Here is a 14,274-nt window from a genome sequence, read left to right on the forward strand (position 1 = left end):
TAAGTCTCAAAAACAGAACCTTCTCTAACATTTCATCCGTCATATTTTTTCGATTTTAGCATAGTAATTTTGGATTTAATTTTTTTTTGTTCCCAGGTTAACATTTTGTATGGAATAATTTCATTCTATTCGAGCAGTGAATTAAACCAATTTGGAGTTTAAGGAGAGAGGATGAACACTGCTGCTAACAGGCGGAAGAAAACTAAAGGAGAACAAGGAGATTCGCTGGATAATGATATAGTCATGAGTGAAGAAGCAGAGAGCACAACTTTACCCATCAACGACAACAGCAACGGAGAAAAAAGTAAATCTGAGAAGAAATCACCTGTTGGAACACCAGGAACGAGCAACACTCCAGTGGATAAAGAAACCAAAGCTGACACAAGTTCTGCTCAGCAGCCTAACAATTCAAAATCGGAGAATGAAGAGGAAGTTGAGCAAGACTCAGAACAAGATGACCTCTCGGGACTTGAAGGTGCCGCTTTTCAGAGCAGGCTTCCCTTCGATAAAATGTCTGCCATAGAAGCACAATGTTTTCCAGACGTTGCGAAAGGTTATCCTGAAACACTAAAAGTTTATCTGCACATTCGTAATAGGTTCCTACAACTCTGGCTTGACAATCCAAAACAACAGCTTGTTGTTGAGAATGCTCTCCCGTTAATAGAGCCACCTTACAACAGTGATGGACCGTTTGCGATTCGTATTCATGCATTTCTTGAGCGCCATGGATACATTAATATTGGAGTTTTTAAAAGATTGAAACCCCTACCGGTGAAAAAACAAGGTAAAGCAATTATAATTGGAGCAGGGATAGCTGGACTTGCTGCTGCCCAGCAGTTACAGCAGTTCGGAATGGAAGTAGTCGTGCTTGAAGCAAGAGATAGAGTCGGAGGAAGAATAGCTACATTCCGAAAAGGCTCGTTTGTCGCCGATTTAGGAGCAATGGTTGTCACTGGACTTGGGGGAAATCCAGTCACAGTTCTATCAAAACAAATTTCCATGGAGTTGCATAAAATTAGGCAAAAATGTCCATTGTATGAATGCAATGGGGGGACTGTTGTCGTTCCAAAAGATAAAGATGAAATGGTTGAGCGTGAATTCAATCGCCTTTTAGAAGCAACAAGTTATTTATCTCATCAGTTGGACTTCAATTATTTAGACGGTAAACCAGTATCATTAGGTCAAGCCCTAGAATGGGTCATCAAACTCCAAGAAAAGAGCGTAACAGAGAAGCAACTACAGCATTGGAAAGCTGTCATCGGTCTCCAAGAAAGATTAAAAACCAACCAACATAGGATGATTTCCGTCAAAGAAACTCTTGAAGATCTTCATAAGCAGTACAAAGAATTGCTAAGTGAGTGTAGAGTGAGAGACATAACTCAAGAATTTTTAATTCGTTCGAAGCTTCGGGATATTCACACTGCCTGTAAAGAGTGGGACTTACTATTAGAACAGCAAAATGAAATAGAAGAAAAACTTTTAAACTTAGAAGCATCGCCGCCCAGTGATGTCTACTTGTCATCACGAGACAGGCAAATCCTTGACTGGCATTTTGCCAATTTAGAATTTGCAAATGCCACCCCACTCACAAATTTATCGCTGAAACATTGGGATCAAGATGATGATTACGAGTTTTCAGGAAGTCATCTCACAGTTCGTAATGGTTATTCATGCGTTCCAGTCTCTCTGACAGAAGGCTTGGACATCAAATTGAACACTGCGGCTCGGCAAATACGCTATGGACCAACCGGGGTCGAGGTTGTCACATCCAATGCCCGCAACCAAACCAATCCTGCAACTTACAAAGGGGACATCGTTCTTTGTACGTTGCCACTAGGAGTCTTGAAACAATCAACTGCACCGAACACAGGTTTACCTAATTCAGTTCAGTTCGTGCCTCCACTGCCGGACTGGAAAGTTGCTGCAATTCAAAGGTTGGGCTTCGGTAACTTGAACAAGGTTGTCCTTTGTTTTGATCGGATATTTTGGGACCCCAACACTAACCTATTTGGCCACGTTGGAAGTACTACCGCTAGTAGGGGAGAACTATTCTTATTCTGGAACCTGTACCGAGCTCCGGTCTTACTAGCCTTGGTTGCTGGAGAAGCGGCCGCCATCATGGAAAACGTGAGTGATGATGTAATTGTTGGGCGCTGCATAGCTGTCCTCAAAGGGATTTTCGGCAACAGCTCGGTTCCCCAACCCAAAGAAACGGTTGTCACCCGATGGAGAGCTGACCCTTGGGCTCGTGGCTCCTATTCATTTGTCGCTGTTGGAGCAAGCGGAGGTGATTACGACATTCTTGCTACTCCCATTGCCCCACCTGTCTCGTCCAATGATTCGCCAGGATCTGTAACCAGCATGCCCAGGCTATTCTTCGCTGGTGAGCACACTATTCGTAACTACCCTGCAACTGTTCACGGAGCCTTTTTGAGTGGTCTACGCGAAGCTGCTATCATTGCCGACCAGTATTTGGGATGCCCATATGCACCACCTAAAGCAACATCAGAGTGAAAGTTTGAGAAATGTTTTTTTCTTTTTTAAGGATTCATCAATATGATTTTTTCTAAGATGACACTTATTTTTCATCCTTGTACCTATTATATTACTTAACTGATTATGATGATAATACATGTTATTTTTTATACTTCAAAATCTTTTTAGTTTCTCTGATTTGCTATTACCCTTTTTCTTTGAAGATACTATTTCTCAACATTAATTCTTAGTTATGAAGGTGTTATGTGTTTTTGAAATTTCTGAAAAATAGGGCAGTGGCAAGACATGTTTGCATGGTTGTAGTATAATTCCATTGACATAACAGTTGATGAAAAAATCAAAAAGTTTTAAAAATCATTTCTAAGGGGCGAAGAAACTATTAACAACAGTCGAGTTGACGCAGTGAGTGAGGTAATGCCTGAAGCTGAGTTCCAGCCAAACAGCAAAATGCTGTTCCCCCCGCCTGGTTACTGTCATCAGAGCCCGCTAAAAATATCCTTACAAGCGAGTCTTATTTTTGGAATTTTCAAAACAAGGTTTCTTTGCCATTTACAGTTTACAAATTCTGAAAAAACTCCAAAGTTCTTAGTTCACCATGAACTTTTAAAAAAATGTATTCTAACTAAAATGGGTTCAAAGTTTTGGGCCATGATTAGGGCCGAATTTTACAGAAATACACAAAGTTGCATCAAGGTTTAACTGAGGTTTGAAGTTGTAATCCACTATGAAACTCCATGTTCAGAATTAAATATTTAAACATCTATTCTCATGTTCAAAATATTTTTTCTCAGCTTAAAATCTTTTTACTGGAGAAAATTTATGCCTCGTCGAATTCAAAACTACTCCCAACCCATTTTTCTCTGCAAAATTCGACCTGATGCGTTTCTGCCAAACTCTGTCTAACTACTCTTCATTTTCCTAAAGTAATTGACATTCTAAGTAATTTACTCATTTTATAAGGGATTCTTCTCTGATGTGAAGGAGGCAGCAGGTTAATCAAATTGTCAATGGACGGCTAGCTGACTAGCAGGCAAGGCTTTGTGAAACCTGGGGGCTCAAACCTTCAAAAAAATAAATGAAATGTTGACCTTCGGCCAATTATAAAACTGATCATAGCAGGTTAAGACTCTTTCTTCACAGTTTGACACTTAACAGAATTTTTCCTTTTAAATAATTGCTCAGGACACTAAGACTGATGATTTATTTTGATCCTTAAAATATTTAAAGTAAGGTTTTACAAACCAAAGTACTGAACTACAAACAAGGTACTGTATTAGAAATGCTTTTCAGAATCAAGGGGTAGAGGTACGTATGCGTACAAAGATGAGGTATTAAAACTGTTCATGTTCTTTAAATGGCACTTCCTATAATTTATAGCCCTACCAATGTTGGATTTTAAAATACTTTGAAAACTTTATCACAAATCTTCTATCAGAACAAAAGAAGTTTCGAACAGTTTTGCAAAGATACTCTCATTCATAGCAATCAAGGAATTCATAGAAATTTGTAGTTTGCAGGAAAATTTGCCAAAATCTCTCTCTTTGCTTTCATACAACACACCAATAAAAGAAATTATCAATAAAATTAAGAAAATTATTTCACCAACTTGTAGAATAACAAAAGAAAAGCGTCAGCATTCAAGGCATATGCATATCTGCTTAGGCTTCATTCATAGTTCTGTATCAAAAATGCAAACTATTGTAAAATCATAAATCAAGCAAATTCTAACTATTGTGTTACTGCGCTGACTTAAAAATCAGTCTATCAGCCACTTGGAGTAATTACAGGTGCGACGATGATTGGTAGAAGAGCTCTTGAAACATTTCGTTTTCATGGGTTTAATCGACTCTTTTCAGTCCATGGATTGAATTAAAAAGTTTTGTTAAAAAGAGTGCTTAGTGTTTCTTAGTGCTAGCTAAATTTTCTTAGTGTTTGAAGATTCCTGATAAGGTCGTAGTGTTGAAATATGTCCATCGGATGCATTCAAATTGACTAAAGAATTTTCATTGGATTTTGAATTCCGTAACAGTTAATTGGAAGATCAAAAACGAGTACCGCAAAATCATTCACACCATGAGTGAAACAACTAGACAATTTTTCAACTGGAATTATCAAAGAAATAATGAAATATTTGATTAGAAAGATTAAAAAGCTAGGAGTCCGTTACTTAAGTGCCGCCTCACTCTATTTGTAGATTTATAAAGTTGCACTGAACGTAAAGTGAGGATTTCTTAACCACATAAGTTCTGTATTTCTTATGAGGTCACCCATTTGAGTAATTTTTTAATTAGACCTGAAACATGAATTTTACAATAGGTATGAGGAAGCATTGTTTTGATCTGCAAAAACAGCATTTTTCATCAGACGTTACTGACTTTACTTCATACTAACTAAAGCCACTAGAAAAATAATTATATTTATGATTTAAAAACTTAATTAAGGTATCTTTAATTTTATGTACCAATATTTATTATGAACTACCTAAATTAAATAATTATAGTATTTGGTTAATTATAATCAAAAGTGTGGGAATAATGTGTAATATCGTAATGTTAGTGGATTTGGAATTTTAATTAAACACCAATATTCTCTCTTGTTTTCAAGGCCAAAAAGAAATCAGCAGCCTAACAAGAAACAGTCGAAAAGTGTTGCTCAGAGAGATTCATTGCAAGTTTTTTGCCGTCTGAGACCAACCAACGCTTCAGAGACATGTATCAAAGTGATCTCTGATACTGTCATCCAAGTGACTACCCCAGAATCATACGCCAGCGCTCGAAATGTGTCCGTCAAGCAAATGCAGTACACATTCCAGAAAGTTTTCGATGAGAGAAGCACTCAACAACAAGTGTTCAGTGAAATGGCCTTGCCTCTTGTGGATCATCTGATTCATGGGAGAAATGGTTTACTGTTCACTTATGGTGTCACTGGCAGTGGCAAGACTTACACTATGAGTGGGATACCATCAGATGTCGGTATAATGCCCCGTTGCCTGGACATTTTATTCAATTCTATTGGAAGTCTCCAAGCCAAGAAATTTATGTTTAAACCTGACAAACTGAATGGATTTGATGTTCAGACAGAAGCAGAAGCTTTGCTAGATCGTCAAGCTGAAATAAATAGCAAATCTCGCCCTGGTCTCAGGTACTTTCTTTTTCTCTTTCACTGATGTTCTCCTAAAATTTTTTGTTGAAGTTGTCGGGAGCTTTGTTCATTTGCTGATCATTCTGCAACCATCTGGAAAACATTTTTCATAATGCATGCAATCAGTTTTGTAACTGCAGTAGAGGCATTTTCGGTAATAGGGCAGTAGGTAAAGCTTCAAAAAACAGTGATGTAAACTTTCAAATGGGCTTCTCTTTAATGTAGGTATTCATATTTTTACCAATAATGGCCCTATTTGAGAGATTAATTACATCTGCAATAGAAACATGTGTTTTATTAAAGCCAGTCACTTTCAAACAATTAAAAATGTACCTTAAAGTGATCAAAGGCTGTAACTGAAGCATTTCCCTTGTGCCAAAGATCCATTAGTACAAGAAAGTAACTAGCAGATATTCATCGATTCATGATGAGATCATCAAGGGATAACTTATAAATTCGTCTGTAAGTGCCTTGCTCTCCCCTATTTGTGAAACAAGTGATGTACTTAGGGCGTTCACAAGTCCATAAAGAGTCAGTTAATTTTATGGATGGTCTCACGGTCAGGAAAACCTTTGCCTCAGAGATCAGAGAAAATTGTGTGCCTTTATTTGTTCGTAAATGGTTCAGTTGATCGAATTATTTAAAGGAAAGCCAAAGGCAAGGTATTGCCAGCTAAATTTGAGAAAATTAACTGGATAAAAAATTATTCTCCTTTTTCATGATAAATTTTCATAAAAAAATACTAAATTTTTACTCTTGTTTATTCAAAAGACAAATAAGTCCCTAAGGAGTCGAGGTTTTATTCATTTTTCCCATCATCTAGTTAGCAGCTAAGTTGCTCTCAGAACTACTAAGGATTATTCAATGCCATGTTGTGACATGATTGAGAAAACAAAATTTGTGCGATGGTCAAAAGACAGTCCAGAAAAGACCATATTTATCTTATCTTAAATTCTGTTAACGCCCTATTTGGATAGAAGAAGAAAAGGAAGAAAAAAAACTTGTATTGATTTATAAATTTGTTTTATTGTTTAGGAGAGATAAAGATCTCGGTTCAGATCCAAACTTAAATCATAGAACAGTTGATACAACCAAAATTGATGGTGTTGATGAGGACAATGCTTACGCTGTTTTTATCACATACATTGAGATCTACAATAACTATGTATATGACTTGCTTGGTGAATTTTCTGATGGTGATAGTCGATCAAAGTAAGATATCTTTCCGTGAATTTGGTTCTTTTATTATTGATTATGTTTTTAACTAATTTGCTCTTATCTACACAAATGTCGTGTTAGTTCTATTCATTTTGTTTTTAGTTTATGATTTTGTTAACCGATTTGTGCATATGTTTTGACCAAATCAAAATCATAATTATATTATTTTTTGCACCCGGCAGTGGTTGTGGTGACTATCCCAGCATCTGTTGATTAAATTTATTTGAAAGGAACTTAATCATGCATCAAAACAGTATCTGAAGCTGTTTTAAACTGTACAAGTTTTAATCAGGAAACATAGCTTGTAATGGATTACTTGACAAGGTATACAGTGGAGGAAAATATCACATGTCATCTCTTCAAAATTTTATGCAGAAAATGATTTACAAATAGGAAGTTCAGAAATCAACTCCTGAACGAGGTATTACCAAGTACTTCAACACAGATAATTTGTATTTTTGCTATTTAACCAATGTATATCTTTGTTTGCAGTTAGTCGCCAGACTTCCCATTGTGTGATTTGTTTTCTCGCAAAATTTTGTAGAGGGCTCATATTGTGTGGTGCTTTAAATCATACCTTGTCTGTTGGCCTTTTTTTATTCAAAATCATAGAATGTTATGGTGACGCCAGTTTGAAAAATAGAGCTGATCGATCCACTGATAGCCGATCCTCAAATCTCTGATCATTAAAGAGCAGAAAATACATTGCTTTTTAAAATTGAAGAGATTTTCTCTCAGTAATCATGTTCTTCTCAGTATTACCAAGACTTTTTATTATCGAGTAGATACTGCAGGTACACTTATTTTCCATTCCAAGCTAAAGAAAATTTCAATCGATTCTTTTGAAACACACAGGGTTTCTTTATTGAAATTAATAAGAGAAGATGCTGCTCACAATATGTACATACATGGAGTGAACGAAGTAGAAGTAAAGTCTCCAGAGGAAGCATTTGAGTTGTATCACAAAGCCCAGAAACGAAGAAGGATCGCCCCGACCATGTCCAATGCAGAATCCAGTAGGGGTCACTCGGTGTTTACCATTCGCTTAGTTCAGGTACCAGTCGTATCTTCTTTTCTCGTAATATCACAACCTTATTATTGTGTCAGACAGAGTTATCATTGACTTGAACAATCACAGAAACATGCAAAAAATGCCTGCGGATTTCTCTATTAGAAGCCGCAACTTATTTCAAGCTCTGAAAATGAGACCGAAAAGCGCACTGCTCAATCGAGTCAAATAGGTATAATGAACTCACGGAGATGGAAACTCTTAAGATTCTTTCCTTTCATGAGAAGGAAATCTATCTCATAAGATCCTGAATGAACCCAACTAAGAGACCATAGCGCTGGTGGTGCGGAACTTTTGGATCACCATGAGTGCGCTAACGAATGTCTAAGTTTTGGAAAACTATGTGAGTTTTCTGGAGAAGTAGAGATTTTAGTGAAAAATGTCAAAGGATAGGAAAATTTCCGTTTAATTTCCAGACCTTATTGCCTGTTTTCTCTTCTTTTCCTTTTTTTGAAATTTCTCTAAAGTAGATGTATATTTTTCTATTTATTCAATCAGGCCCAGTGATTTTTTTTCCAAATATTGATCTTTAATTTACACTTTAACTTTTCTTCTTACACTGTAGGCACCTCTGGATATTCAAGGAGACCAAATCATCCAAGATCGAAAAATGATTGGCATCAGCCAATTATCGCTTGTAGATCTTGCTGGTGCGGAACGGACCAGTCGAACGCAGAATGAAGGACAGCGTTTGAAAGAAACAGGTTAGAAGCCTCTCTGTCTCTGCTCTCAATATTGAATCATCACTCCACCATCCTCTCTCATTTGTGCACATGCAAAGACTATCTCCACAAAAACTAAAGTTAGCCTGTTTTGAAAAAACCGAAAAAGATATTGAAACATGGTTTTCCAGAGCTCATAACTCATCCTGATCCATCTGGTGAAAAAATTAGCTAAAATTCTTCTGTGACATGTAAGAAATAACCTCCTGGGATTTCAGAGTCATTTTTGATTCCAAGGTACACTCTACTACAGGGTTGGACAAACGGGGTGCAGAAGTGGCAGTGCTGAGAATATAGGCCATCAAGTGACGTCGCAAGTCGTACCGTCTTTGATGCGCAGTTCAAAATGAGGTTCTGGCAGATCTGGTAGCTTCAATAAGCTATCAGATGAATTTAAAAAAATGATAAAACTCAAAATAAGGAAAAACTTAACTAAGGACACGAAATTGACAAGACCCACTCTCAGGACAGAAAGTAAATAAGTTTTTAATATGGTGTCGCAGTCATACCATTGGACGCTTTCAAATCTATACGTTTCAACAACTTTCTAAAATTCCATTTGTCCATACCTGTAGTAGAGTGTACCTTATTTTGATTCTCTAACTTTACTCCGTGAGGACACAGCAACATCAGGAATGAAGTTCGCAAATTTTTCTAATTAAGTTATCATGCAAATGACAAAAATTTTCAATTGAAAGCTAGAATAATTTAAAATTTTCGAAGAGTTATCAGCCTAGCTTGATTTTCTGAACTGAGAAATGCTGACTAGCTGACTTCTTGAACTTCGTTGAAGTCTTTATGCTTCTTTAGAATTCCCTGTACTTGACCGATTTTATCCATTAACAGCTTTTATCCATCTAAATCTCCTAGAAGCAGAGAAATCTCGGTCTACAAAAATGCAAATTAGTAATTAATACTGTAGTTTAAATTTCTCAGAAAAACTCATTTCATAAAACACAAAATGGCATTGGTACGTCCTCTGACATGTAAGACAACTCGAATAGGTTGAGCTTTTAACTCTACTAACTTCAACGATTTTCATGTTAACATTCCGAACAAAGCTGTGTCATTGCTAAATGGAGTTGGAGAATGATAAATGTCTCGAAAATTCTGGAGGGGTTTTTTTTTTTAAATCACTAAAAAATTACTGTAGGAAAGCAAATTTATGATCAAGTGAGTTTGAAGAGGGCTTTTCGGAAAGTTACTGAAATGAGCAACATGTTTTTGAAAATGATATTTCGGCATCTTAAATAAGACCAGTTCCTGGATATCCCTTTTCTGTGGTCTATTTTCAGAGAATTAAAGGCTTTTCTTGATAATTTTTAGGAAAAATCAACAACTCTTTGATGACTTTACGAAAATGCCTGGATACTCTCCGTGAAAATCAGCTAACCGGAAACTGTTCCAAGATCCCTCCTTATCGTGAGTCTCGCCTGACTCAACTGTTTAAGAACTATTTTGAAGGAGAAGGATATGTAAGGATGATCATTTGTGTGAACCCAGCGGCTGAAGATTATAGCGAAACTCTAGTGAGTTTTTTCATCTTTTCTCGTTTCATTTTACTCCGTAACAAATACCTGAAATCTATCAAAAGTGGAGAAACCGTATGAGCATTTTTGTTTTTGCTGTTTTTTAATGTTGCATCAGTGTTTGGCTGAAATCCCCCCCTCCCCCCCTAAATCAACCCCTATGTAGAATGTTTGTCCATTGTAGGCACATTGGAATCTGCTTAGATTCAAATAAATTGAAGATTTGCTCCTCACCAAAAATGTTTATCATCCATCAGAGAGAGTATTGCTATTGTTATGGGAGTAGTGCTGATAGCACTCATATTTCCCTGTAAGATTTAATGAAAGAGAAACAATTTTTTTCTACAAGTAACTTGCAGGAACAACAAGTAATTTGCAAGCAACTGTGCAGAGACACACTGTAACTGAAACGATTTTCTTTTACATTTTTCTAATTTTTAGTCGTGCGGCGAAGCCGTATAGACTCTAGGTTTCGCCGGAGGCTAAAAAGTGTCCACACTTTAGGCTAAGTCCAAGAGGAGAATTTTCGAGGAACCAAGTAACATATGAGGTATTGATATCGGTGCATTTTGGCCCAATGGAGATGTTACTTGTGCGAGGAATTTGCAATTTGACTGTTGATTCTTGTATTAAAAGTTCGCGAGGAACACAATGGTGCCACTGGTTTTCTCTGAAATCATCTTCCATGCTCAAAAAAACCTCTCAAGTTGAGGCCAAAATGGAGGGGGTATCCACCCTACCCTGAGAGTCCACGTCTACATGAAGACAAACTCTCCATGCAAAGATAAGGAGCAAATACATTAGCAGGGTTGCCGTGTATTCAGTTTTGGAGTCCCCAGATAAATTGGTAGCCCTGTCAAAGTATTAGCTCCCTATCTTTGCATGGAGAATAGGTCTTGATCTAGGCTTTGACTCTCAGGGTAGGGTGGTATATTCCCTCCATTTTGGCCTTAACTTGAGTGCTTTTTTTGAGCTTGGGAGATGATTTCAGAGAAAACCAGTGGCACCATCGTGTTCCTCGTGACTTTTTACACAGTCAAATCGCAAATTCCTCACACATGCAACATCTCCATTATGCCAAATGGAATTCTGATCATTTAGCCATGGTTTGGTAGCGTTTAGCAATCAACTGTGACCATAATGTAAAGAACCCACACAGGTGCCTTTCGGCGGAATGTCGCCCTATGCATTCTTTATCATCAAGTCACCGTTGAACATTCGCTGTTAAATAGCGTTCAGCAACCAAGTATAGCCAAAATTTTCAGAACTCATACCTCAGATGTTCAAAGAGTGTTAAATGTGTCGCCAAATGGAATTTCTGATCATTTAGCCATGGTTTGGTAGCGTTTCGCAATCAACTGTGACCATAATGTAAAGAACCCACACAGGTGCCTTTCGGCGGAATGTCGCCCTATGGCATTCTTTATCATCAAGTCACCGTTGAACATTCGCTGTTAAATAGCGTTCAGCAACCAAGTATAGCCAAAATTTTCAGAACTCATACCTCAGATGTTCAAAGAGTGTTAACATGTGTCGCCAAATGGAATTTCTGATCATTTAGCTATGGTTTGGTAGCGTTTAGCAATCAACTGTGACCATAATGTAAAGAACCCACACAGGTGCCTTTCGGCGGAATGTCGCCCTATGGCATTCTTTATCATCAAGTCACTGTTGAACATTTACTGTTAAGTAGCGTTTAGCAACCAAGTATAGCCAAAATTTCCAGAACTCATACCTCAGATGTTCAAAGAGTGTTAAAATGTGTCGCCAAATGGAATTTCTGATCATTTAGCCATGGTTTGGTAGCGTTTAGCAATCAACTGTGACCATAATGTAAAGAACCCACACAGGTGCCTTTCGGCGGAATGTCGCCTATGGCATTCTTTATCATCGAGTCACAGTTTAATAGCGTAAATAAGCAACCAATGGTGGCCAAAATGTCAAGACTCCAAACTGGTGCTTTTTGGCTGAATTTCGCCCAATAGGATCTTTGATGATTTATCAGTAATGGTTGATGTTTATGTTGATTAATTATTACTGTCTGAAAGTGAATCCTGTGGGAGAATATTATAGGGTTGGTTCAAACAAGTTTTAGAATTTTTTTCCTTAGCGCTAATGGACCCTAAGGGACAACTTCAATTCATCGAACTAAAAGTTTTCAATGTTCATAACCATTTTTTAACTGTCGGAACTCACTAGACCACATTATATTCATGATGAATTTAAAGAATATCGCTGTCAAAAGTTGAGTTCTCCTTCAATTTAGCACTTTTTGTCATTACCTTAAAGACCATACGGAAAGTGCTAAATCTACGGAAAACTCAACTTTTCACAGCGATATTCTTCAAATTTATCATGAATGTAATGTGGTCTAGTGAGTTCTGACATTTAAAAATGGGTATGAACATTTAAGGCTTTATTTTCCTTGAATTTAAGTGGTTTTTCAGGGTCTACGGTAAGAAAAAAAGTCTAAAACACGTTAAAAGTTACTTGAACCTACCCTATAATGTTGAGCTATGACTTCAACTTTCATGAACCCTTACTTGTGCCTTTCAGCTTGATTTCGCTAAATGGAATTATTTATGATTGAAGTCGTGGTTGAGTTTTCTATGCTGATAAAATATCATTGGAAAATTTAGGTTTCACCATCATAGTCTTCTACGAGGGCTGTCCCAAAAGAAACCGGACTTTTGTCATAGAAGGCGAACAGAGCGTCGTAATGAAGTTTTCTTGGGCTTGTTTGAAAGCTGATAAGCTACTGAAGATGCTTGTTTTTACAGAATGCAAACATTGGTCTTGGTAAGGAAACTACACGCTTTGGAATAAAGGAAAGTCAAACTCGAGTTTGGATTTTTGTCTTTATTTCAAGAAAAATTTAGATACAACTTAAAAAAAAAACCAGGTTTTAAGTTAAAAACTTCAATGCTCTCTTATTCAAATGCTTAAAAATAAGGAAATCAACATTTTAAGCAGCTTACCAAGTCATCACCTATCCCCTTCAAAATATTCGCCAGCTTTGTCGATGCATTTTTGCCACCGTTTCTTCAATCGGGAGAAACACTGTTGAAAATCCGCAGGTTTGAATGATCGCAATTCCTTCAAGGTGAAACTGTCAACCGAGAATATTACAATGGTGTTCTGAGACGATTACGCGAAAATGTCTGCAGAAAAAGGCCCGAGCTTTGGAGAGAGAATTCCTGGTTTTTGCATCACGATAATGCACCTGCCCAAGCATCCCTCCAAATTCGCGAATTTTGTGCAAAGAATGCCATGAGTGTCCTCCCTCATCCCCTCTATTCACCTGACCTGGCTCCGTGTGATTTTTTCTTCACGACTTAAATCTACCTTGAAAGGTCGACGTTTTCAAACCATTCCGGAAATTCAAGAGAACACCTTGAAGGAATTGCGATCATTCAAACCTGAGGATTTCCAACAGTGTTTCTCCCAATTGAAGAAACGGTGGCAAAAATGCATCACAAAGCTGGCGAGTATTTTGAAGGGGATAGGTGAAGACTTGGTAAGCTGCTTAAAATGTTGATTTCCTTATTTTTAAGCATTTGAATAAGATTGCAACGAAGTTTTTAACTTAAAACCTGGGTTTTTTTTTAAAGTTGTATCTAAATTTTTCTTGAAATAAAGACAAAAATCGCAACTCGAGTTTGACTTTCCTTTATTCCAAAGCGTGTAGTTTCCTTACCAAGACCAATGTTTGCATTCTGTAAAAACAAGCATCTTCAGTAGCTTATCAGCTTTCAAACAAGCCCAAGAAAACTTCATTACGACGCTCGGTTTGCCTTCTATGACAAAAGTCCGGTTTCTTTTGGGACAGCTCTCGTAAAAATAACCATCAGCATTACTGCACCAACCAAAATCTAGCCCAAAAAAAAAAAATAATTCGGCTGAAAAAGTGGGAGAAATTGGGATGTGCAGTCTCAAAATAAAAATACCTAGCTGTGATTGGACATAGCTTTGCTTTCATTGAGACTTTCAAATTTTATGAATAAAAAACAGTACGCGTTTAGCAAAAACAGTTAGTTTTGTCCTTACCTGTAGACCATACAAAAAGAGCTAAATTGAAGGAGAACTTAGCTTTTGACAG

General features: G+C 37.2%; 1 protein-coding gene across 3 annotated transcripts in view; it reads left to right on the plus strand.

The window, feature by feature from the left end:
- Window positions 1–14,274, plus strand: part of Su(var)3-3 (lysine-specific histone demethylase Su(var)3-3) — a 33,496-nt gene that overhangs the window by 5,016 nt on the left and 14,206 nt on the right. For 2 of the 3 annotated variants that reach the window (XM_019060482.2, XM_019060481.2), the window contains one exon: window positions 97–2,655. In XM_019060482.2, coding sequence (XP_018916027.1) covers window positions 172–2,514 — 2,343 coding nt within the window. In that variant the 5' untranslated portion in view covers window positions 97–171 and the 3' untranslated portion in view covers window positions 2,515–2,655. Of the gene's footprint in view, window positions 1–96; window positions 2,656–5,100; window positions 5,638–6,672; window positions 6,850–7,710; window positions 7,910–8,489; window positions 8,629–9,972; window positions 10,176–14,274 lie in introns of those variants that run through there. The other variant, XM_019060480.2, reaches the window with a different exon arrangement.

Source organism: Bemisia tabaci, chromosome 3 (genome assembly GCF_918797505.1).
Source record: "Bemisia tabaci chromosome 3, PGI_BMITA_v3".
Taxonomy (NCBI): Eukaryota; Metazoa; Arthropoda; class Insecta; order Hemiptera; family Aleyrodidae; genus Bemisia; species Bemisia tabaci.